Genomic DNA, 26,391 nt, shown 5'->3' on the forward strand with positions numbered 1-26,391 from the left:
ATTAGGGGGCGCCTCCACACAGCGCGCTGCTTGTCTAAGTGTGTGTGTGAGGTAGATGTCTCGTTCTGCAACAATAGTGCGGTGGAGGGCTGGAAACTCGCCGATCATCTCTGACATGGTCTGCTCCAGAAGATCCTTTTGTTTGCACTTCTCTACATCCTCCTTGCTGATAAGAACAAAAAAACATATAAAAATCTGATTAATAAAATTTCAATCCAAAAAAAACAAAAAAAAAACAAAGAGCATGTCCAGGCCATATTTCACCCACAATAGGAAAATTTTGTGGATAAACAAAATAAAGCCAATACTTAGGACCATTATTTTAACAAATTATTGACTGTCTTTTTTTATGTTAACTTATTTGGTTTACATCTTATAATTAAAAGATAAAGTTATTGCTTCCAGCCCACACCAATCAATTTGGCAAAACTTTAATGTACGCATGCAGACTGGCATCTTTTGCTGTCATGTCCTGGTGTTTTTCCGGTTTCGGAACCATATGAAGTTCCAGATTCCAAGAGACTACTTAAAAATGTCAAGGAGTGATCAATGTGTACATAAAGACTAAGTGGTGTAGAATTGTACCTGATGGGGTCAGAGAGGAAGCACAGTCCCCAGGCCAGACGAGCTTTCTGCCACAGGCTGAGAGCAGCTATTGCACGCTTAAAGGTTACTGGAATGGGCCGATCCCCAAGATGAAATTTACAGAAGGGCACTTTTCCTGCCTGCATTGGGTAGAACAGAAGGAAATGCATCTTTTATTTATTGCAGATCAGTATATGCTGTAGCATGCACTCCAGTCTCCACAGGATTCATGTTTCTTGAATATGTGCATTTATTGTTCTTTGATAATGTGTGACATCTGCTAGGAGTCGGAAACGAGTGCATGAGTTACAGTGCATGTCAGGACCATGAGGACTGCGTGAGTGAGCGAGCGAGCATGTGGATTAACACTGACCTCCTTAAAGGCTTCTCTAAACTCTCCTCCGGGGGCCATGCCCAGCTGTTCTGTAATGTGAGCCGAGACTTTGAGCAGCAAGATCTGCATGAGGCCAGACATCACTCCATTCTGACACGAGAATTGCAAGAAAAAAAACAAACGAAAAAAAAACAAACAGAAAAATTAGGTTAGACTAGTTACACGTCGATAAATCAATGCAGAGGACTGTGTTTGACAATTTAATAACTATGTCAGTACAGTCTTGGGTTTTGTGGCTGACCTGTTTAATGGCTTGCTGGACCTTCTCCAAGTTAATGTCTTTAGCCTCTTTTAGCAGCGTTTTCTCATCCATCTTAAGCATGGATACTCTGTACTGGCATAACTCCACCACCACCACATCTGGCTGGACTGCTCGGATCGTCTAAAAACAAAAAGCATCAAATCAAAACAGCATTTAATCTATCAGTAGAACACACTGACTTTGATAGTAGGAAAAAAAAAACATTATATGAAAGTCACTGGGGACCAGCAGCTGTTTGGTTAGATCTAAAAATAGGCTAAAATATCTGTCCTTCTTTTTTTATTTTGTTACCTTGTAAGGCTACGTTTTTTAAAATAGGGAAATAAGTATAAGTGTATAAACTTATAAGTGGTTTTACGTTCAAACACTGGTTGTTAGTCCATAAAAAGAGAAAGCAGTGGCTTACAGTGGCAACATCCTTCTTGCTGCTGTCGCTGAAGTGGGCGGTGCCAACCAGGTACACAATACTGCCCTCAGGTGTGGTGAGACGGGTCACAGTGTCCGGCAGATCAGGCTCCGTCTGCCGCCGCTGGGTACGCACTTGCCACAATACTTCCACTGCTTCTGAGTCCGCTAAATAGACAAAACATTTTCATACCAAGATCACAAATAAAAACAAACATTATTTATCCCAAGTACATAATAGGTGGAGCAAGTACAATATTATTATATATACTTTAAGGACACAGTAGAGGCATGGCTAAATTTTTTTTTTTTTTTTTTTTTTTAGAGAACTAGTTTCAGCACTGAAATACAGTATTCTTTTCATGGATTGAAAAAAAAAAAAAAAAAAAAAACCTTGCATGTTAACCAGACAACAATGGTAAGATTGGTCATGAGATCTGCTTATGAAATTAGAAACCTTTAAAACCCTCTAGCATTAAAAATGAAATGCCACTGGACAGGAATAATACTAGACTGTGCTTAATATGAATTTTGTGAAGCACTAAAATACAACAACTAAAAACAAATTAAATGAAATTAGAAAACCGAAAAGTCCAAATCTAAGAATAATAAAGTGAAAACTCACAATAACTGTACACTTAAATTATAAATAAATAAACATACATTCAAAAAACACTAATAACCCTACACTGGACAAGAATTTTATTTTTATAATACAGTATAACATCTCTAATTTATTATTAATTTATTGAGGACTACACAGCACCATTTCTTACAAAATCATATGAAAGAAAACTTGGATTCAGATCTATTATTTTGTAAACTTTAAATCAGAGAGTACTCACAGAGTCCGAGAGGAAATGGGAGGCTGTGCATCATCTTCTGCTGGGCCAACGGAGTCATCCTACAAACAGAAATCATGCATTATCATCTACATATTTCACTGTATGAACGCATTCTGAAAATGTACTGTACACAAAACAGGTACGAACAAGCTTGGCATTCACTATGAGGAACTGCCATTTCTTTTTTGAGGTTAAGCAGATGATATCATAAGCAGATGTGAAGCTTCAGTAAAACAAAAGAATGCTGTACATTTTTCTTCATCATGGGAAATGCCCACCTAAACAAACAAAAGATGATTATCCAATACACCCAGTACCCACAAGAAGGCACTAGAGAGACTACATGCACATTAAACCATAATGAAAAGTAAATAAAAAGCACAAGAAACTGAATCACTGATGCTTTAACTTTCTCAAAAAAAAAAAAAAAAAAGCTTTCCTTTCACAAATTTCCATTTAACGAACTGTGTTCATGGCTTGAATCAAAACCTCCTTAATATTCACAAATAAACCACTATAATCATGCAAATAAATTAGTTTCTAAATATATCTAGTACATTTCTCACCCTGCCAAATAAGAGAAAACAAAATGTAGAAGTTCTTAATTCTATACCTCTGAGTTGCTGTCCTGTTCCATTGTCCACCGTTCAGTAAATCTTTAACCTGGAAGTAAAGATAATACGAGTCAGATGCCAAAAACAACACACATAATGTGACTCCACAAAATGATCTTGAGATATTCAACAGATTTGAACACCTTTAGAAGACAGTGTACAGGTCTGTTGGAAATAAATGCCTCAACACTAAACCACACACTGTTTAATTAAAGGACTTCTAACTTTTCTGACTTCTGTAGTTGGGTTGGTTGAGTAAAGTGAGTCATCAGGCTTGATTATCAGTCTGCCATCTTGCCTTGTGCAACTAGACCACGTATGCTTTTCAAACTATTGAGATTCCAGCACAACAGGATTAGTTTGTTTTGCTGTGGGTTTATATCTTATAACATCTTTTAAGTGGCACAGCAAGCATTTGTATGTTGACCATATAACAGATCGAATCCTACAGAAGTCAGACATTAAAGGTGGCAACGTGATGTCATGAGACCATCGGGTTAACACACCAAACTCAATTCAGAAAGCTTATCGTGTCTAGCTTATAAACAGCTAAGTAAAATTTGGTTTAATTTATTAGCAAATCCGCTGATCTCGTGCCCATTTTCAAATCAATGTATTAGTCCTGACACAAAGCTAAACTAAACCACAAAATCTGATGGAATAGCAGCAATCTCAGCCACCACTTTGAATAAGCAGCAAATATAAAAATAGCTCTTACATTTGACTTGGCAGAGCGATTATCCACTCTTCACACAAATCGGATCGAAATGCAGTGCGGGATGGTTCTTGACAAAGTAGTTCGGCTACAGGCTAACTGCGCACACATACACCCAGCTGTTAGCCGATGCTATGCTAATATAAGCTAAGCCCCTTTAAAACTTTCAACTGACCAACAATAAGTAATTTATTTGACGCGCCGTAACGTCTATAATATTTAATCGTATTAGAGAGAGATCTTAACAATCTTAAAACTAACTAACTGACTGTAGTTTGTTTGCTAGCCTCGGCAAAAAATGAAATGATTAAAGTTAGAGCTACTGTCAGCTGCTGGCATGAAGTGACTCTGTACTGTAGCGCCGGCCCTTACTGCAATGCATTCTGGGTAATGTAGTATATAGGATGATAGAGACTGAGGCCTGCCTATCTATCTATCTATCTATCTATCTATCTATCTATCTATCTATCTATCTATCTATCTATCTATCTATCTATCTATCTATCTATCTGTCCGTCCATCCGTCTATCTGTAATCTATCCATCCATCCATCCACCATCTATCTATCTATCTATCTATCTATCTATCTATCTATCTATCTATCTATCTATCTATTATCTATCTATCTATCTATCTATCTATCTATCTATCTATCTATCTAATTACAAAAATATAGTATACTTTAAATGTTACCCTGTTATCTCGTAACCTTTAAAGCTGTTAACAAGTGAAAGTAGATGGAACTACTTCGACTCACGTTTATACTTTCTGAAACAAAACGTGGTTAAAACCCGAAAAAACTGTTCTGTCTTTTTTGTTGTAAAAGAAAAAAGAGAGATACATTTTGTTCAGCTGAAATAGCCTGCATCTTTGTTTAAAACAGATTATGTTGCTCAATTAAGATTAAGTTATTTGTTCATTGAAATTTGCTCTTGACATTCAGATAATATTACAACTGAAGACAAAGTTTTAAAACAATATGTTTATTATGGTAACTACAATTCATTACCCTGGTGACCATCATAACCAATGCGATGTCAGTAAGCCCAAACACGAAAAAAGGTGTTTCATATTAGCTAAAAATGCTGAATGCCTTTAACAGAGCTTATGTGGGACTGTTACAGAGACAGGTGGGATTTCTCATTATACTGGTTTCAGTGTTTTGTGAGGTAGTAGTAAGCATTTTATGCATTATATTAAAAATGGTTTACATCATTTTACAACATTGTGACCCTTATACACCTCTTTCTGAGGATCACGTATAACAGAAATATCTCATCAAACAAATTTTAGAGACAGGCTAAAAAATGATAAAGGGCTGATAAAGATCAAATAAAGACTCAAACTCATGTTTGACCCATGTAATTTGTGTATCATGTGTTTAATTAACCATTGAACATGCAGTATACAACCAATGTGATAATCTAACATTAGTTTTTTTCTTTTTGGCATAGATTAATTATTTTTTCTAAGCAGGTTACTTGGTTGAAATGCTGCAAAATATACACATATTAAACGTAAACATTTGTCAATAATTTGTGGCACAAAATAGACAAAAAAATTAAATAAAAAAGAATGAAATGTCACTTCAAAACAATTATATTTCCGCTAACGCATGAACAAAATAAACATGGCCATGGACTTTTATTCTTTTAAAACACTTTGTCTATCCATTTTAACATATTGGCTCAAAGACCGGTTGCCATAAAGCTTTTCAAGTTTGAGATTAGCACCCTTAACACCATCATATTATATTCTCATCTAAAAATTCGAGGCTGGAAAATCAGGTGCAGTGCCTTCCCCTCTAATGGTATTGCCATTCATGATCTGTGTTCGCTGTATCACAAAATCATTCTCAAAATATTGCACTTTCGATGCATGATATGTGCTTGAAAAACAGTGAGCTGCAGCTATCTCTAATATCAGTCTCATGCCTTGTGGTTAGAGGTGCTCTTGGATACTAATTGTGTGCTTTTTGTATTCACTCAAAATCACAAAAGTATGTTTTGGCAGGGCTTTTGTTATACTTTATCCCAAAATGCATAAGTGAATATCAAGGATTTATAAAGGTGGAATGACACTTACACAAACTGGGTATCAAAAGCATCTTTTATGAATCCACTTTAGTTTGAAAATCCAGCTAAAGAAGCTGAAATCTTTCCGTCAAAACGTTTGTTCAAAACAGCTGGTATAAGGATCTATATTTTTTTCTGATGATCCGGAGTTGAATGTCTTTGAGCACTTAACCCAAAGACCCAGAGTGATATTGTCTCATTTAATAAGTGCACCAGAGGTGTTTGGATGAACACATCATGTGACAGTCTTTTAAAAAAAAGAATGCCTAAAATCTCTCATATTATATATATTTTTCTGTACATCTAAGTATATACATTCTAAATGTGCATATTATTGCCACAAAAAAACATGAGGTTGCATATTTTAAGAATACATGTATTGCGTCGGATACCTTAAGACATCTATATGAAACAGACATTGATTGTGAAAGACAACATGAAACCATGTAGACATTGATGATACAGGAACAAATGGTGCTTTGTGCAAAATTCTGACGTGCCTTGCCTTCATTTGTAATGTCATAGGGAACTCGTTAACCCATATGGTGAGCACCAAGGTCATGGGTGATTTTATTTTCCCTCAAACTACACACGTCCTAATATGTGAATGTAAGGCTGGGAGATGATTTTGAAAGGTGCACTTATTTCTTACACAAATAAATTAACCGTTTTTAATAATCCAGCAGTAATTGAAAACTCCAGTTTAACATAAACAAAAATAATTAAGTGCACCTTTAAGAGTACAAAATAGGTTACACATTGGCTGCCCCAATGTCCCATAATCTTCATCTCTGAAAATGAAATAATGTGAGCTCCTCCACTCATAATTGAAAAACCATTAACATAACCCTAAAAAAGGGCATATTCCTTTGTGCTTCAGTTCATATACTAATTGCTTTTGCATTTGTGTGTGTGTCGGTGTGTATCTAAAATTTTCTTCAACACTCTCCAGCAGCAATCAACTCTCCCGGTCTGGCTAGTCTGTCCCTTCTGTTTTGCTCCTCCTCATCCTCATACAGTGTGTGATGGATGCTCAGCAGCGGGTGTGAGGGGTTTCGACTAAAAGGCCCTGGCTGGCTCTCAGGCTCTGTCTCTTGATTGAGAGGATCTTTGACATTCGGGGAGTCTGGAGGTTGCATGTTGGTCGCTCCACCATTCATATATGATGTTGTGGAGAGGGTGGCTGTGGAGAAGGCAGGGGTGGTCAACAGTGGAGGAGACTCTTTCTTCTCTAAGGGGACAAATGGTGATATAGAATTATCAGTAATACAAATATAAACCATTGTATATAATACATTGTTTTATGTCTGATATTAAAATGCAAATTTTTCTAAATAAATAATAATAATAAAATCTAAAATCAATTATTTTAAAGCCTACAGGTCAATTTATACATCACAACATTTTAATGTACTGAGTAAAAATGGATAAATTCATTTTGAGATTTGCTTAAGATTTAACAAAACATGTTATGTGTTATTAAATTATTACTGTTTTTAAAAATGAACTTGAAATAAGCTTAAGTGTGTGAATAAAATGAAGAAAAAGGTAATGTAAAAATAGGAAAATTAAAAAATAGGTGAATATTGGGTGATCTGTTGAATGTGCAATTAAGTACTGCAGGAACGGATTACTAAAACTCTAATCTAAATGCGTTTTTGCACTTCCAGTTCCATCATCCCAAGGTCAAATTATTATTATTATTATTATACATTTTTTTGTTTGTTTGAATGACTGAAATAAGGTCTGTGGTTAACACAAGTTCAAGATACATTTTCATGTTTTATTCTATGGCATAAAATATACCAGTAATATCACCTCATGATTTATAGGCGTTTATGTACAGTATATTGAAAAATGCAAGATGTGTGGCTAAATAGACTATAGAGACATCCAGATGTCTGAGACATTTAGAAGTGTGAGACATTTAGATGTCATCAGACCAAACAGAAAAACTCTACTCAGTAGCCTCATTATGTTTATATTTGTGCTATTGCAAACTATTATAATTCAAACTTTCCAACTTGTATAATTTAAATAAAGATTTTTTTAAAGGGTTGTCATGCAACTATAGTGTAGTTAATTTATACTGTATTAAACTTTTTACTTCTGGTGATTGCATTTCACTTCAAAAATTCATAGAAGTTAAATTAATTTGTAAAGATTACCTTAATGAACAAAATGTGTAATAATATGTATGCTAACCTCTGTGTTGGCCTACAAAAATACAGCATCCCTGCAGCATACTCTAATAATTCCAATATGGCACCAATCAATTGTGCATTCCTAGAGACAATCCTAGCATACCAGTATGAGAAGAGGAGACATGGACAACTGTATGTGGACCCTCAATATACACATTACTGAGAGCGTGCTCAACCGGGGGTGGCTCAGGATCGACCGTTTCTGTTTTTGCTTTCTGGATGGTTAGCATGTAAGGATGAACATCCAGCGAGAGGTTAAGAGTGTGTTTCTTCTCTATATTATTTGTTTCTGCAGCTGAAAATATAATTTTTAAAAACATAATCAGTAAATTTTAATGACATTTGCTATACTAACCAAAACCAGGTTTTACTACACCAGTACCTTTGTTAGTAGGAGGATGTTGTGTGCTCTTGCTGTCCAGAAGTGGAGCAATAATGCTATCTGGTACATTCTTCCTTCGGACTGGTTTAGGTTTGTCTGCCTTTATACTGTTTTCCAGTCTGGTTAGATTCAAGGGTTCCTGTATAAAAAACAGAGAGATATGAGGGACATTTCAATAATAGAAGGACCATTCGGCAAGTAAGCTCAACTAAATGAGTATGTCCTACCTTAAAAGGTTGTGGCAGAGGGTTAGATGAGGGGATCCACTTCATCTTCTTGCGGGGTCTCTTGATTACTGAGGGCTCTCCTCCCAATTCTCCCACACCCAGCATTGAGGGGTCCAAACTGGGGTCAATAGTCTGGTTCCCAGAGTCTCTCACAGTCGGAGTGGCATCGTGGTTGGATTGAGCCAATGCTGCCAGCAGCTGCCGCACCACGTTATCATACATGAGGTCACTCTCGTTGGTGATAAAGTCCAGTCTGTTGAGAGACTTAATGTGGTCTCTGTTCTCATTACAGAACATGGCCAGAATGTTAATGTCACAAAATTGTGACTTCTGCCAGCGCCGGCGTGTTTTGATACCAACTTTGTGCAGCTTGTCGAAGACGAAATTTGACTTCCGGACTACAAACAAATGCAGCAAGTTCACAAGGATAATGAGGTTCATAGTACACAGCAAAGCGATGTCCACTGCGGCCATAATGCGCTGGAGCTGCACAGCTGGGAGCTTGCAGTTAACATTCAGCCGGAGTTCAGGGATGCTGCTAGTGTCCGGCGGCTCGCCAAGCGCGCAAGTGAACTCGTTCTGCCTCTGACGGGCATAGTAGGTGCTCAGGTACGTTATGGGTATTGAGCTGAGGCAGATGATGGCTAAATGTCGCCCCAAATACAGCTTAGCCAGAAAGTTACTCTGCCCACGGCGCTCAAGATACTTCTCAAACAGGTTCTGCTCGGGGCTCTTCTCCTTCTCTGCGTTCTCGATGATCTCCCTCCGCTCACGTTCTGTAATCCCCGGCCCCTTGGACTGGATCTGCTTCTCAATCTTGGGTGCTCTGCCTTCGGCCGCCCTGTGGTAGCAGTTGTCAATCTCTTGAAGCAGGAAGTTGAGCTCAGAGGTGAGTCGAGTGGAGGCCAGGAACTCCCATGCCAGGGCAGGTATGTACATGATGCCTGCGAAGGCCAGCAGAGCGTAGGGCAGAAACTTGTGCTCAAACAAGGAGGGCCGAAGCTGGGGGTCGACTCCAGGCACTGCATCCCGCAGCTCTGTCCAGCAGTAGCCTCTGGCATACAGGGCCTGGTCGCGTGTGAAGTTGTGTGGGGTGTAGCAATATATAGATTCCTCTAAAAGTGAAGGAAAATCCCACTTCACAAAATATTTAGGATCTCTGAAGAGCAATCAATTAAATACCACTAGTGTCCATGCCACAGCTATAATGATAATGACACAAAGGAATGATGGGTCTGGAATCACTTTCAGAGCTATTCTTTCCAGCTGATCAACAATAAAATACTGACAACCAGAATTCAATTTGAAGAACTAAAAATGAACTGAAATGAAAATTAATCGTAATATAAAAAAACAAAAACTAATAAATATAGCTAAAACACAAGAAAATTACAAAAAAAAATATTAAAATGAAAACTGAAAATATAAAAATAAAAAGCTAGCTAAAAATAATACAAATATTAGAGTAAATAAATAATACAAAAATAACATTGACACCAATATAGTTTTATAGTTACAATTATTATTCTTGATGTTAACGGTAGAGATTTTAATTTCATCAACTACATTATTTAATATTTTAGGATTCAGTCAAAATAAATTTAAGGAATATTGTGTGATGCAATATTGACTAGATTTAATTGACTAGATTCTCATCAAAAGATGGAAAACTGCAACTAAAACTGTGTAAAAATGAACACTGGATATTACAACTGTCTCTATCCAGGAAAATCTGGCAATTGGTTTACCCAGCAGGGATTTGTTTCTTGTAACGAGCTGTCATTACGTTGGAATGGGTTTTCTACATAGTATAAGGCAGCACAGGCCAATAATGATGAATCAGTGATAAAACAAATGCTACATTTGTCTGTGCCAGTTGGACAAAGATAGAGGTAATTCTTTCACAGCTGCTGTAACTCCTATACAGTAGTTGCTTCGACCTTATTTGGGGATTATTCATTGGATTGCACTCCTGCACAGAATCAATAATGTTTAGAAAGGTAATATTGTCATTAGCTCTAGTTTACTAAAGCAGACTTGTGCATGTTATTATTTGGTGTGTCTAGATAGAATAAAATCTTTATGGTTACAGCCTGTTATTTTTTATTTTGTACCTTTAAGTTTCAGACTGATTCAAATTAATATCCTTGCAATTTATCCTAAACAGCCTCAGCCAACACAACATTGAAGGCTTGGCTTTCCCTTACCCTCGTTCCTGCTGTATAAGTATTCCTATTACAGAAACAATTATTGCAATGTAGTAGCCCTCAAATGATATGGAAAGGCAATTTAACTGCAGACTCAAAAGAGTTCCTACTACAACCTTTCTAAGCATTAATGCATCTCCAACATTTATTCAGATTTAAACTATACTGCATGTTTCTGCCCAGCAGGGTTCTCAATGTTCAGTCACAGCCAGTTGGTGCTGCTATGCAGTAAGACTGACTCAGCATTCAGAGTAAACCCCTCCTACCACCACAACCTCTCTTTATTTCTCTCTCTCTTTTCCTACTTACTCACCCCACAATATCTCTAGCTAAAATAATTTAACCACTCCTTTGCTGGATAGCAGAGGACCGCAGGAATACAGAAAATCCCATAAAAAATAGCAGTTAATAATAGCTCAACTTAATACAACTTAAATCTGGCACTTCTTTCACCAGTGTCACTCACTGATTTAACATTTTAAGCCATATCATCAATTCTTTATATGCATACATGTGTTTGCCCTAAGCATGTTTACATCCACACATTTTTATGAAAATACATTTTGCATAAAAAATACTGAATGGAAAAATATGAATGTGAATGTGCACAACAAATATTGAGGCTTGAGTCATTTTAGTATAAGCGAGGTTACTTTTTATTTTTACATTTTCTGTTTTCAATTTATTTTAGTTTTAGACATTTTTTGTGCTATTTGTAATTTGTATTAATTTTTCTTTGTCAATATAGTTTTTATACATTTTTATTTCAGTTCAAGTTTTGTTTATTCTAGTACCATTTTAATAACAAGTTAAATAAAATTAATATGAGAAAAGCTGAATAGCTGTATATATATATATATATATATATATATATATATATATATATTAGTTTTTATTCTATTTTTTATTCGGTTTTAGGTTCAGCTTTAATTTCAATTTAAGTTAACTATAATAACCCTGATGTATGCTCCTTTGAGGAAGATACATTTTTTAATTTGTAAGAAGTGCATAAACTGATGAAACACGTGTACCACATAAATCCCTAGACATGCATCAGAAAGTCATGTGACTGAATAATTTACTCAGATTTTTGTCTGCTATCACCATGTCGCTGCTCACTGGCATAAAGTCGAGCTCTGTTGTTCCTCACATCCTCAGAAATCATCACCTCATGTTGAAAAGGAATGGCTTTCAGAACTCTTTCTCGCTGCAAACTGTAAGGTGTTTACTTCTCCAGACAATGCTGCGTAACACCACTAACCTGCAAAGTTCCGTGTGAAAACTAATGTGACCAGCAGTATAGGGATGATGACAGTTCCTATGGTGACGACCCGGTCAAAGGGCAACTCTAGTTTGAGTTGCACCATGAGACCCGCCAGTACACCGCTCTTCTCATCCTGTGTGGAACCCGGCAGGATCAACTCCTTCAACTTCTCACCCGCAAGCAGAGCCGTGGCCATGTCCAAGTTCTGCTCGAGGATGTTCTGCATTCGGCACCAGCAACCCGCTCACCACTAACCTCACAACACTCCTGATGGGACCTGAAGCTCCTCCTCCTCCCAACCCGTCAGCCACTGGATTGGCTTTTCCCTGCAACAATATAATGAGTTATATGTAAGAGGTGTTGAGTTGAAGGATGCAAGTGGATCTTCTAAGTGTCACAAAGGAAGCTTTGTGGTCAGCCTGAGTTAATGGGTTATTAATGGCTGATCTCGTCAGAGGTAGATTGAAGAGAGGAAAAATCAGAGTTGATCTGTTGCTTCTACTGACAGCTGGGATGAATTTCTCATCATATCTATTCCACTTCTGCAAAAACCTGTAAATGAACAAGAGAATCAACAGATTACAGATTATCAAGAAAATGTAAACCGTAAAGATAAACTGTAAAAGTACAGTAAATTGCATTTGCTTCTGCAAGTTCAGACTATGAAAGTGCATGTTCCTTTAATTCAGTAACCAGTGGAGTGTGTCTATCTGCAGAGTCCTTCGAGAGCGTGCAATAGTGACAAGGACAAAAAGACATCCAACTAGAGGCTTAATCATTCAAGACAGTCCAGATTAGATTACAAAGATGGTACACTGTTGTTCTTTAACTCATTGGACAGATTTACAGCATTATTTCCAAATGACAGATGGAAGCTTGATATGTTGCAGAGTGTCTTTGCCCACAGTATAAAACACAGACAAGACAATATCTGTTGCACATTTAGAAAATCAATATATCTCGCTTTGAGCTCAAGAAATCAATAAGGAACAGCTTTCTAACAAATGGAAAGAGCAATACAAATGGCAGTAACCCCACGTTGGTAAGTAAACTTTATTTTTGGGATGAAGTAAATAAGTTTTTCAACTGAATGACTATGTTAATTGTTTATTTAGAATTTTAACAAAACAATGGTCAAGGCTGTGGCAAAAAAATGTTGGTGTCTTTGTGATTGACTTTATTTCGGCAACTATATAATAATATTAATTTAATTTAATTTAATTAATTTGTATTAAAATATTTAATCAATGCAAAAAGCCAAAAAAAAAAAGCCAAAAAAAAAAAAAAAATTATATATATATATATATATATATATATATATATATATATATATATATATATATATATATATATATATATATAAGAAATTACATTTAATACATATTCAACCTGTAAAATAACTTTGTATTAAATGCAAGGTTAAATTTCTATGGGTAAAATTTTTAATTGTATGTTATTTTATTGGATGTTGAGCAGTACACTCACTCTATCCATATTAAAGTAAAAAAAAAATTGCAATGTGGTTGAAAAATCATGTTACCATGCACCTAGACTGGTTGAGAATCATTAATTTGGCCGATAAAGTATATTGCACCCTGTTACATATATAACAGACACTGCGGTCAATATATTATGATCTGTTGACTTGCATGTTTTTCAATTTCGGTTTTGAATTATTACAATTGGTGCTGAATCTTGAATACAATATGTGCTGATATAAGACACTAAAAATGTACTTATGCCAGGCACAGATTAAGCTTTTATTTGTCTCTAGAAAGAGCAACTTTGGCCTAGTTAGGGACAATATAGATCACATAAGAGACTAGAAAGAAGACTGAAAACTCCTTTCACAGCAGGTTTGATAAAACTCTGAAACAAGTTGATAGTTATTAGGAATGTGCCATGCAACAGCATGCAGTATCTTTTAAGGTAAAACATCCTCAGATATAATCTATTTTCACTGACAATGCTGTAATGACACATTCTGACAGTGAATGTTTAGGAGCAATAAGGTCATGCGGTGCACATCACTTACGCTCGGTCGAGGAGCTGTCCATCACTGGATCATCTGGCTAGGATGACACACAGCGGCTTAAGACATAGATATGATCAAATATACGTTACTATATACGACATGAGCGGGGAAAAAAACAGACGGAGAGGAGAGGAGAGGGTTGCTTTGACTCTAATCTTCATGATGTAACATACCTGCAGTCAGATTACTCGATTATACCGAGGAATACACAGAGCCTGTATCCTATGATAAAATCATCAACATCAGGAAATATCTCCTCACAACGACCAACAGATCCCCCCAAAGAAACAAAGGACGCGGATGCTGTGACTTGTGCTTTGACGCTGAGCATCCCCGGCGTCTGAAGAGTTAATCTGCAGTGCGGGCGAGCCGTTTCAGCGTGTATCCGGACACACACCGGTTTGTTCCGCCTCTCGCCGTCCCTCTCACCCTCCCCTGACAAACCTCACACACTTCTCCGGTTTCCACCATCATCTTCACACAGACGTTCAAGGACATTCATTGTCAACGCATGTTTGAATTGCACGAGACTACAGTAGGCTATATCGTTATTACGCGTGTGTGGAAACGCAAATAAATTTGCTTAACTAAAAGTTACATTATGGAATTTTGAAGATATGTATTAGATTAAACTTTTTTCTATATGGTCTGCTGCTGTACTGTATTTTCCATCGGTTTTGTTTTATATTTTGCTGTATGTTATTGTAAATAAAAATCCTCCAGCCCAGGCATAAGATTCTATTCTATTCTATTCTATTCTATTCTATTCTATTCTATTCTATTCTATTCTATGTATCATGTTAATGTTACTGAAGTGTGAAATCTGGAAAATATCTCTAGGTAACAATGTAGTACCTTTATTTTTGTCACATCAGTTTTATTATTATAACAAAAATGTTATATACAGATGTGGCAAAATAATTTATGTAAAAAAAAAGACTATAAAGAAATTTGTTAATGTAATAATATAAATATAAAAAGACAGCTCTAGGAACCTTTTATTCCATAATTCTACAGCTATATGCAAATACTTTTGATATTCGACAGCAAGATAAGAACATTAGTTATGTAGTGTTTGTTTAATCCCTTTTGCAATTTCAGAAAAGAAATTATCTGAAAAAAGTATTTTATTCTAAATTAAATTAAATTAAATTAAATTAAAGTAAATTAAAGGGATAGTTCACAAAATAAATAAAATCATTCTAGAATTATTTACTCATTCCAAAAATGTTCGACTTTCTATCTTCTGTGCAACATAAAATAAGACATTTAGAGTTTTTTTTTTTTTTTTTTTTCAATTTAAGGCATTCACCAAAATGGTGTGGTGACCAACATTCTTAAGGGTGAATAAATTATGAAATAAGTTTCATTTTAGCATGAACTATCCCATTAACTGTGTCCATCTTGAAGATTCAGTGTTAGTATACATATATATTATACATATACATACATTGTATATTTTGCTGTATTTACTGCACATGCTGAGCTTTTAGGTCACTTTCTGGAAGAAGTAATTCACATTTCACATAAATAATATTTTACATTTTATTGATCTACAATAACATCACAAGACTTATATGTATACAAAAATAAAATCTAACAAAATAAAAATGGTTGCATGCAACATGGCATTGAACGATAATATGGTCCAAAGTGTGTTAGAATTATTAAAAGCATCATATATTAGGTCCCCTACTCTTCCAGCTTCTGACATATGGGTTTAGATAATGCATTACAAGTGCTATAGATTGTACATGCATGTCTTCACCATTTATTTGCATATAAATTTGCTCAGCTATTCGCTCATCACTTATGATTCTAATTTCAAACTGGTCTGGTTGGCTATATTCATGATTGTGTGACACAAGTAAGGATCTTTACAAAAGACTTTCAAAAATCAACCACACATTTTGACTTGTTGTATTTTTTCCTGACTAAATAGTCATTCAGTAATACCTTTGACAGACACTGTAACGTTCAAAAATCTGGGGTCAGTATGATTTTAAAAAAATTTATTTGAAAGAACTGTCATGCTCACCAAAGCTGCATTCATTTCATTAAAAACTGTAAAAAATGATGAAATGTTAGTTTAATATATTTCAAATGTAATGTATTTCCAGCGATGGCAGCGCTGCATTTTTCAGTGTCACATGATCCTTCAGAAATTATTCTAATATGCTGATTTAGTGCTCAAGAAACATATTATATATGTTGAAAAGAGTTGTGCTGCTTAAAAACGGAGATATTTTTTTTCAGGATTCTTTGATGGATAAGAAGTTCAAAGGAACAACGTTTAGTTGTCTTTCTTTCACTTTTGATCAATTTAATGCATCTTTGCAGAATAAAAGCACTAATTTCTTATAAAATAAAAAGTTTTAACCCCAAACGTTTGGACAGCAGTTCATAAATATGACAGGTCAGCTAACAACAATGACAGAACAGTAAGTTTCATACCCAAAAAACAAAATAAGCCTGTTTCAACTGACATTATAATCCTCCATATCTGTACCTTAACTTTTATTCTCTGTTTTTTTTCCTTCTGGTGCCTGTATCTTTGGTCACTGGGCCATCTGGACCACCACTGATTTCCATGCCTTCTCTCTGTCAAAATCCCTTAGTGTGCCATTTGATGTTTGTTGCTGTAGGAAAAGAATCAGACAGTAGAAATGAGATGACTTTAAGGTCTTCCTTTGTTAATCACAACACCCTTTACGTGGGTTTTGACGAAATTACAGAGAACAGCTCTGCGATGCTACAGCTGGCACTGTACAGTACAGTTTTCCTTTTTTTTTTTTCTTGGCTCACATGTGCACAGCCGTACAACACACACAGTATAAAAAAACTTATTTTACTCTTAAACTGACTTGTCATCTAATTCACAGAGTGTATGCTTGTGTGTTTACCTCAGAGTGTTTTTTGTGTAGTGTGTCCCATTCAGTAGCTCCTGTGCGGAGCTGGCTCTTGTAGGAAGCACACTTTACTATGGTGGCTAATGTCAGCACCGCCTGCACCAGCAGCAGCCCCATCAGCACAAGCAGCAGTATGTCATTCAACTGCTGCACGCACAACATACATTCAAAAACGTAACACATTTTGAACATCCTTCAAGATGGGTGTAAAAGTGAAAATGTATAAAGCCGAAATAAAATATAAATACTAGATGAAAAAAAAAACTGCATAAGGATGAGTCAGTTTTCATTTTTGGATGAGCAATCCCTTTAGGGAGTCAAAAAGGTCAAAATCAGACATTTTGGAACAAATTTGATTTGATTGGTGTCGTGCACAGAAATTACTCACCTTTGTTAATGGCACTTCAAGCAGAAAGATCTCAATAAAATTAATCATGCTGTAGGACAAAAATCCAGAAGCAGAGAAAAGCAGTGGTGAAGTCACACTACTTATAGCAATCAGCATTTCCACCTACAGCGTTAAAATTGAGAGGGGGAAAGAAAGAGAAAAAAGAAGGCAAGATATAGTCTTTAGCGGGGCTCATTCTACAGAGAAGGCAGAGAGACAGCTAAATGAGTGAGAATGGTGAATTTCCTCTAGGGATGTTCGATTGCACTGCTTTATTGCTGGAGAGACCCTGATGGTGACTCACCAGATGCTTGCTGGGATATTCTGCCACCACATGGCTGGCAATGGCACTGGGGAAACACTGCAGAGGAATCACACACACAAACAATATCAGTCACTCTGGATAGTTTATAATTTGAATGATACTAATATTTAATATAACAGACTGAACTCACAGCTACTAGAATCCAGAAGAAAGTGACAGAAAGATATGGATCTGGGAGGAGAGCACCCAAATTGAGAGCAATAATTCCGCCAAATACAGTGGAGATGCCCACTATAACCTCAATTACCTGCACCAGAGAGAGAGCAGCAAATCTACAGTGAATGTCATGCTGATATACAGTGCATACACACACATACACACAATCTCATTTGTAGGCAACTCACGGCATAAGCCTTGAGAAGACGAGTGGGGAACGAAGCCGGGGTCACCACCGCAGGACCATCAGACACTGGCTGGAGGAATGAGATGGATGATAGCAAGGAGGAAAAGAAAAAGAGCAGAGAGACATGAGCATATTAAATGTAATTCATACAGGTGCTGGTCATGTAATTGGAATATCATCAAAAAGTTGGTTTATTTAATTAATTCCATTCAAAAACTTGTATATTATATTCATTCCTTACACACAGACTGATATATTTCAAATGTTTATTTATTTTATTTTGATGATTATAACTGACAAATAAAGAAAATCCCAAATTCAGTATCTCAGAAAATTTGAATATAAATTAAGACCAATAGAAAGAAAGGATTTTAAAAAAATCTTGGCCAACTAAAAAGTATAAAAATGAAAAGTATGAGCATGTACAGCACTCAATACTTAGTCGATCAGTCTGTGGCACTTCTCAGGTGTTATGAGAGCCCAGGTTGCTCTGATAGTGGACTTCAGCTCTTCTGCATTGTTGGGTCTGGGATATTGCATCTTCCTCTTCCCAATACCCCATAGATTTTCTATGGGGTTAAGGTCAGGCGAGTTTGCTGGCCAATTACAAACAAGGATACCATGGTCCTTAAACCAGGTACTGAAAGCTTTGGCACTGTGTGCAGATGTGAAGTCCTGTTGAAAATCTGCATCTCCATAAAGTTGGTCAGCAGCAGGAAGCATAAGGTGCTCTAAAACTTCCTGGTAAACGGCTGTGTTGACCTTGGACCTCAGAAAACACAGTGGACCAACACCAGCAGATGACATGGACCCCAAACCATCACTGACTGTGGAAACTTTACACTGGACCTCAAGCAACGTGGATTGTGTGCCTCTCCTCTCTTTCTCAAGACTCTGGGACCCTGATATCCAAAGGAAATGCAAAATTTACTTTCATCAGAGCACATAACTTTGGACCAATCAGCAGCAGTCCAGTCCTTTTTGAGGCGAGACACTCCTGATGCTGTCTGTTGTTCAAGAGTGGCTTGACAAGGAATGTGACATCTGAAACCCATGTCTTGCATACGTCCGTGCGTAGTGGTTCTTGAAGCACTGACTCCAGCTGCAGTCCACTCTTTGTGAATCTCCCCCACATTTTTCAATGGGTTTTGTTTCACAATCCTCTCCAGGGTGCGGTTATCCCTATTGCTTGTACACTTTTTACAAGCACACAATTTAAAGGCTTTGCAGGTGTTTTGAGTTAATTAGCTGATTAGAGTGTGGCACCAGGTGTCTTCAATATCGAACCTTTTCACAATATTTTAATTTTCTGATATACTGAATTTGGTATTTTCCTTAGTTGTCAGTTATAATCATCAAAATTAAAATAAATAAACATTTGAAATATATCAGTCTGTGTGTAATGAATAAATATACAAGTGTCACTTTTTGAATGGAATTAGTGAAATAAATTAACTTTTTGATGATATTCTAATTATATGACCAGCACCTGTATAAGCTAGGGACAGTTAGTAATCCTGCTGGCTAGGAGGCACCATAAAAGCATATATTGCAAATTGAAATGAAGCTGAAATAAAAGTATATTTATCATCTGAAAAACGTAATCATAAAAAACCATAAGAAATGTTGCCTTGGCAACTTACAGAACTGTTAAAGTACTGAAATAACTAAAATAAAAAATAAATGAAAGCAAGAAAAAGACAAGTACATTTAGCATTATTAAGATTTTTTTTAAAATCACAGTATACTATACGTCTCACGCAGAATCAGTTTCTTAAAAAAATAAGGCAAGATATTACAGGCAAAAATAAACTAATCAATTCGGAAACATCAATTTCCACCATGCTAACAGAAAAAATTCATTATGAAAGATGTTAGATAATTATTTGATAAAATATTTATTTCCTGACTGATAACACAATTTGCGTAAACACAGGCCAAAATAATTGTAACGCAGGCAGTCTATACAGTATATACTCCCTCACATACAAACCTTTCCATGACTGCAGCAGTTGTCCACCGAGCGTGCTGACAGGATGACAGTACTGGCCGTGAGCACCTCCAGCACAATAAGCAGGAGCAGGTTAAAGTTAATCTTTAGGATGACAAAACAGCAGTAACGGGTTAAATAGTATAGATGTTTTACATGCACATTATGGTTTAGTATTTAAGCTATAAGTCTACAAGATCCTTTAAAATCATTTTTGCTTTGCTATTGTCATATTAGACTATATATTATACTAGACTTGAGCCGATCCATTTAATTGTGAAGGACATATTTCTAGGGTCCCAGACAGATATTTTAGGGGCATTAGAGTTGTGATGTTCTCACATTGATGGCTGAGGGACTAATGGCGAGTTTACAACCGAACCACACCAGACACGTGGTTGTCACAGCAAAGGATGACACATACACCATTTGAAAGTCTGAAACCTGTAAACAAAATGTACGTTACACATTGTTTTTGTAAAACAGTAAAGAATTGTTTATCTGCTATAGAAAAAAAATTGGGCATCTCAGTTAAGGTGATTAAACACATTTATTTACACTAAATATATAGCACCAATTCAAATAGAAAACTCTATGATTTATATATGAACTGAAAACTTGACTCATGAACAGTGTTTGACAAAATGTTTAAATATTGTCTTGGACAAAATAGAAAACACATATTCCAATAAAGAATTTTTAGAACATTTTATCTGAAAGTGTTTATTACTTGGTTGTATAATACAATATTACCAAAAAAAAAAAGAAAAAAAAGAAAATCATTTCACTTACTGCAACTTGTCTGTTCTTGGCAATAGCGAAGCTCACCACTGCAGCTGGTATACTCTGCAAACCGGAAGCAAAACATATATGAGTGTCAATCGAACCAGTGGCCTCTTCCATGAGCATATGAGTCATTCAGGACAAACACTCACAGATCCAGCTGTGCAGCGCAGGTAGTCCATGGCATCTGGAAACACATTACCCATGTAGAGGGAGAAAGCTGCCACTATTAGCAAGCTGCTCTGGGGATCAGAACCATATTAATACACTCAGGCGTTTGAGAAAAGCAGTGTGTTAAAGGATTATTTGACCCTAAAATGAAAATTGACTCCAAGGTGTAGATTGGTTTCTTCATCAGAACAGATGTTGAAACTTTTCACATCACTTGCTCACCAAATGGATCCTCTGCAGTGAATGGGTGCCATTAGCCAATGAAAGTTTAAACTGCTGATAAAAACATCACAATAATCCACAAGTAAAACATCAATTAACGCTGCATTTGAGAAACAAATCCATCATAAGCAGTTTTAACTTCTAGCTGAAATACCAATCCATAATCCATAATAACCTCTCAAAATCCACCAACATATTTGTTTAGAACTGTTCAAATGTGCATGATCTGTGCATATTTCTCTCCTGGTTCAGACAAGATGACTTTTTCACTGGAAAAAAGCAATATTATGGACAATGGACTTTACACTTTACAAAGCCGCGTTTCCACCGCAGGAACTTTACCAAGGAACTAGGGAGTAGAAGAGCCCTATTGTACCGAATTTTGGTTGCAGTACCACCAGAGTTCCACTGGGGGCGACCACCATGAGTGCAAAATGAACAGGAGTCTATGGGGCTAGAAGGCAAAATTTGTCCCTTTCACCTGATTGCCGTTGAGAAATCTCAGATCTGATTGTAGGTTTTGCAAGTTCAACATGGGTTAAAGGTCGAAAGTTAAATGAACGAGTATGTCCTTTGAATTTCTTACAGGTTGAGTTGTTGTTGCCCATAACATGCTGGCATTCTGCTAATGAACGCTGATTGGTCAGTGAAGGACTGATAACGACCAGAGATACCGCTTGATGGCATCCAAATCAGAATCAGCAGGATCAGAATGTTAAGGCCAGGGGGGCAGGGTTTCATATTTTTTTAAGCACCCCTGGGCGCCGCCATTGGCTAGCGGACCCCCACCTGCTGTTAGCATATACCGCCACCAGCTGACACCATTGACTCCCATTCATTTTGGCGTCACTTTGACAGCGAATAACTTTACATCTGAGGTGTTTAAAGACTCCATTTGTCCATTAATTATTTCTAAAGAAACACAAAAATGTATAAAAGGCTCCATTACCTTGTCTCTTACGTTATGGTCCCGTAGAAGCAGTTTTTGTAAAAGGCTAACAATTGCATCATAACCAGCGACTCTGTCGCACAGTAGAGAAATTACCATATGGACAGGAGGAGAGTTTTTATCAGTTGTTTGAACTCTCTTTCAGATGGCACCCATTCACTACAGAGGATCCATTGGAGAAAATGATGCAATGCTAAATTTCTCTTAATCTGTTCTTATGAAGAAACAGTCTCATCTACATCTTGGATAGCCTGAGAGTGAGCACATTTTTAGGAAATTCAAATTTTTGGCTGAACTATTTTTTTTAAGTCTCTTAGCTACGGGAGTGAAAATCTGTCAAAGCTTGTCAAAGCTGTTACCCCTATAACGATGCTGTAAAGCCAGACTCTGTAGCTAAAGCAGGGATGTAATGGACCGGGCTGACCCAACTGCAGGTCACTGGCCCTGACATCCACTGTGTAGCTGTCTCTCTCCATCCTCTCCCGCTCCAGATGCCTACTCAGTGTTCCTACTCCACTGTTTCGCTCCAGGGTGGACATCTGGGCATAGCTGAACACTTCCTGAGCTGATGCCTCCTCTCGTTGCATCCTGATATCCATGACCCCTAGAAATCCAATCCATATAAAGCACATATATTCATTGAACCAGAACATAATACTATTCACAGTTTGCTATGTGATGCTTTTAATGACAATCAAACTTACTTCAGTTCGCCAAAGCCATTAAAAGGAATGCAACACATTATACCTGTTACTTTTCTCAGAGCATTTGAATTCAATGATAAATATATCTCATGTATTCCCAGGGAATGCATAAACTGAGGATCTGATCAAATGCATACTCTGAATGTAATGCAAATTTGTTTTGGATAAAAGCATCTGCCAAATCCATCAATGTTAATCTTACAGTCACTTTATGTTAATCGTTAAAAATGTTAACAATTTAATAACATTGTTAAATGCAATCTTTAGCAAATCAAATTTTTATATTGTATATTCTGATGTGCAGTTTCAGTTAATCTCTAGCATTTAAAATGATCGATTTTAGTTTTCATTTTTACTTAAGTTTATACAAAATTTTGTATAAATTTTGTTTTATTTTACACTAAACATTTTTTCTTATTGTCAACTAAAACTAAAACATTGTTTTGCTGCCATATAAATATTATATGAAGAACTTGGAAAAGAACTGAAATTAAATGAAATTGAAGCACTACAATGACCAAAACTAAAATACTACTTCTCTTAATAATAATGACCAAAGCACAAAACAAAATTATTAAAAATGTAAATGAAAACTGAAAATCTTATATTTTAAAATAAAATCTAATACAAAATATTAATAAATTCTATATATAATTATTATCTGATATAATCTTATATAATAATTACTACTAATTATTATTATTTATCAATATAATTTTTTTTAATTAAAAATATGTTTTTTTTATTATTATTAATGTTGTTGTTGTTATATATTGTAATTATCGCCTTAACGGTATCGGTCAGACATTTTAATATCATCCCCTACAGTCTTCTCGAACAACAGAGAAGTTTCACAAAAACTAACTAATGATATCAACACATGTTTATATTCTCCCCAATATTTTGCTAACATAAAAAGTGCCAGACTGAACAGATTTACTTTCAGCGTATTGCTTCATTTAATAAATTTACATAAAAATGTCCTTAATTAGGCACAGCTGAAAAAACATATGGAGCAGAAAACAATGGCTTCACAGTGACATAACCGCAACCCGCTGCATTTTACACTCCGTGACAAGCTTTTGAAAAATGCTTTTTATATTTTTACGATCTGAAGAAAGTAGGGCTTGAAAATGCTCCAAGAACACAAAAGTGTGCTAAAAACACAATTTTCTGCTTTGCGCAGATAAAATAATCATACAAGACCTATGGGCTCTCAGTGCTACATTTCACTAATAATTACCAATATCTCTGCATCCAGGGAGAAAAAAAAAAAACATTTTGGTCAACAATGAAGAAAAAATGCAATCAAACTGTTCCTTCTTGAAAACCCACACGCACAATGAATATAAAGCATGTTCATGGTCTTATAAACAGCCACAGGAACACAGTGTAATAAAGAGGATGCAGTGCAGGGATAATGCATGAAGGCAATGATTCATAAATAAGTTTGAAACACATGAACCCCTCCTTCAGCCTCTTCTCCTCAACTCCATTCTGAGCCTCACTTGCATTCATTCATCTTATCTCTCCAGTGCTCTTTATCTTAATATTTGCTTCCCACTCACCTGCCTCTAGCTTCAAGACACTGTTTATTTCAGCTTGGACCACCTGTTCCTGTGGAAGGTATTAGTTGTACTTTATCTTTGTCTTCTTCCTCTTGTTCCTCTCCTCTCTCTCTCTCTCTCTCTCTCTCTCTCTCTCTCTCTCCACTCCAAGTCAATAAAAAAAGTTTTGGAACGCTTCAAAGCCTGGAACAGAAAGTTGAGAGTGTTGCCCTGCCAGCCAGTTTTAGCCAGTGAATGCAAATGGAGCGGAGAGATGGGGCTCAGATCAGGGGCTGCTGAGACCAGAGCCTCTTCCTGCTCTGTTCATCTCAATGAGAGAACTCACACATAAATCAACAGCTCTCGCTGCCATACACACAAAAACACACACAGAAAGAACACACAAAGAGTTTTCCCATGTACACACAATCAGGCACCCACAAATGTTTCCTTTCTTCATGCATGTGATTGCTTTCCAAACAAAAGTAAGAATAATTAATACATTTTTGAGTTTTTGAAAGCAGTCTCTTATGCTCATCAGTGCTTGTTTTCAAAAGTAAGAAATATTATGAAATATAAATGTAATTTATTGTTAGGATGGCAAAGCTTAATTTTCAGAAGCTTTTCCTTCGGTCTTCAGTGTAACATGATCCTACAGAAATCATTCCAACATTCAATTTATTTTTTTATTTTTTAATACTTGTGTATATAAATAGTTGTGCTGGTTAATGTTTTTGCAGAAACCGTGATCATTTTTTTTCAAGATTATTTGATGAATTACAAATTTCAAAAGAACAGCATTTATTCAAAACTGAAAACTTTTTGATCAATTTAAAATGTGTTTGCTGAATAAAAGCATTAATTCGTTTTTTAATCATACTTTCCCAAAACATTTGAATGGGAGAGTATCACAGCTACCACAAAAATATTAAACTGTACAACTCTTATAACAATAATAAATGTCACAAAATCAGCATATTAGAACGATTTCTGGTGAATCACTGAAGACTGGAGTAATGACTGCTGTAAATACAGCTTTGCATCACAGGAATAAATTATATATAAAAATATATATATATAAAAAAAGAAAATTGTAATAACATCTCACAATATTACTGTATTTAGTGTGCTTGTTATCAAATAAATGAAGCCTCTAAGAGCATAAGAGACTTACCATATGAAACTATATATATATATATATAACTCAATTATCCCCATTTTTTTACTGGTTTAGACTGGTGGTGTATGTGTCAACAAACAAGACACAAGACACACACAGTTCTCGTTGCATAACAAGTTCAAACTAAACTGTCCAGTCCTGCACTTCGCTCTTGACTCCTCCCATTTTGGCCTCCGTTTTACTAGGGTGGAAAAAACAAACTAGAGATTCGGGACATCCCACAGGGCTTCTGAAGTTTGCAACCAGTGGGTTAATAAACGGGGTCTTTAATCCTAGCACATTTCAGAAGATTCAATTATTTTACCATACACATCTCTGAAGCAATTGAATCCAATCTATTTAGCATCACAATCACAAATGCCCATATTTTGGCTTATATGTATAAAACAGATAAACAGGAGGAGAGCGAGCGAGCGTATGTGTAAAAATGCTCACGGCTGTATTCGTTCACATCAATGCTACTGTTCAAAAGTGTCCTTGAAAGTCAGTATCCATGGATACCTTTTAAACAGCCCCCTTCCACTGGCTGGCCACCATGCACACTTCACTGCCCTCTGAATATGCTCTACACAAAGATCACACGCTCATGTGGACACGTACACACATACTTGAGGCATGCCAAGCCACAGAAAACCCTGCAGAAGCATTATTGATTCACTATAATAG

General features: G+C 36.2%; 3 protein-coding genes across 4 annotated transcripts; all 3 read right to left on the reverse strand.

Moving 5' to 3' along the window:
- Positions 1 to 3: 3 nt before the first annotated feature.
- Positions 4 to 4,180, reverse strand: LOC113061222 (traB domain-containing protein-like; the record flags this gene model as incomplete). Its single annotated transcript, XM_026230262.1, is given in 9 exon segments — positions 4 to 166; positions 586 to 725; positions 959 to 1,069; positions 1,221 to 1,361; positions 1,648 to 1,814; positions 2,492 to 2,510; positions 2,512 to 2,550; positions 3,105 to 3,154; positions 3,824 to 4,180. Coding segments are annotated over 8 exon segments (804 nt in total), but the record flags the coding sequence as incomplete, so codon positions are not given.
- Positions 4,181 to 6,712: 2,532 nt separating this feature from the next.
- Positions 6,713 to 14,680, reverse strand: LOC113061566 (pannexin-2-like). Its single transcript, XM_026230760.1, has 8 exons — positions 14,388 to 14,680; positions 14,215 to 14,270; positions 12,686 to 12,731; positions 12,177 to 12,505; positions 8,709 to 9,823; positions 8,482 to 8,620; positions 8,203 to 8,394; positions 6,713 to 7,126 (listed from the first exon to the last, which is right to left on the reverse strand). The coding sequence occupies exons 4-8, from the start codon at positions 12,403 to 12,405 to the stop codon at positions 6,834 to 6,836; spliced, it is 1,968 nt and encodes a 655-aa protein (XP_026086545.1). The 5' UTR covers positions 12,406 to 12,505; positions 12,686 to 12,731; positions 14,215 to 14,270; positions 14,388 to 14,680; the 3' UTR covers positions 6,713 to 6,833.
- Positions 14,681 to 16,714: 2,034 nt separating this feature from the next.
- On the reverse strand, positions 16,715 to 24,882 carry LOC113061262 (membrane protein MLC1-like). 2 transcript variants are annotated; one of them, XM_026230298.1, is made up of 12 exons: positions 24,567 to 24,882; positions 22,654 to 22,898; positions 21,105 to 21,194; positions 20,962 to 21,015; positions 20,512 to 20,613; positions 20,173 to 20,274; positions 18,181 to 18,249; positions 17,967 to 18,083; positions 17,816 to 17,872; positions 17,512 to 17,634; positions 17,118 to 17,267; positions 16,715 to 16,853 (listed from the first exon to the last, which is right to left on the reverse strand). In XM_026230298.1, the coding sequence occupies exons 2-12, from the start codon at positions 22,891 to 22,893 to the stop codon at positions 16,773 to 16,775; spliced, it is 1,185 nt and encodes a 394-aa protein (XP_026086083.1). In that variant the 5' UTR covers positions 22,894 to 22,898; positions 24,567 to 24,882; the 3' UTR covers positions 16,715 to 16,772. The 2 variants fall into 2 exon arrangements, with proteins under 2 accessions (XP_026086083.1, XP_026086082.1); XM_026230297.1 differs by having other exon boundaries at positions 17,118 to 17,270; positions 24,567 to 24,880.
- Between the last annotated feature and the right edge of the window lie 1,509 nt (positions 24,883 to 26,391).

The sequence above is a fragment of the Carassius auratus genome, chromosome 43 (genome assembly GCF_003368295.1).
Source record: "Carassius auratus strain Wakin chromosome 43, ASM336829v1, whole genome shotgun sequence".
Taxonomy (NCBI): domain Eukaryota; kingdom Metazoa; phylum Chordata; class Actinopteri; order Cypriniformes; family Cyprinidae; genus Carassius; species Carassius auratus.

What these genes read in the sequence shown, in the direction of transcription:
- LOC113061566 (XM_026230760.1), bottom strand. Translation starts at nt 12,405, where the DNA reads ATGCAGAACATCCTCGAGCAGAACTTGGACATGGCCACGGCTCTGCTT. An exon ending in CTCTGCCACAACCTTTTAAG is followed by an intron (nt 8,621 to 8,708) that starts GTAGGACATACT and finishes TTTTTTATACAG; the next exon opens with GAACCCTTGAATCTAACCAG. An exon ending in TGTCTCCTCTTCTCATACTG is followed by an intron (nt 7,127 to 8,202) that starts GTATGCTAGGAT and finishes TTGTCCCCTTAG; the next exon opens with AGAAGAAAGAGTCTCCTCCA.
- LOC113061262 (XM_026230297.1), bottom strand. Translation starts at nt 22,893, where the DNA reads ATGGATATCAGGATGCAACGAGAGGAGGCATCAGCTCAGGAAGTGTTC. An exon ending in TTTACAGCATCGTTATAGGG is followed by an intron (nt 21,195 to 22,653) that starts GTAACAGCTTTG and finishes TCTGATCCCCAG; the next exon opens with AGCAGCTTGCTAATAGTGGC. An exon ending in TTAGTCCCTCAGCCATCAAT is followed by an intron (nt 20,275 to 20,511) that starts GTGAGAACATCA and finishes GTCATCCTAAAG; the next exon opens with ATTAACTTTAACCTGCTCCT.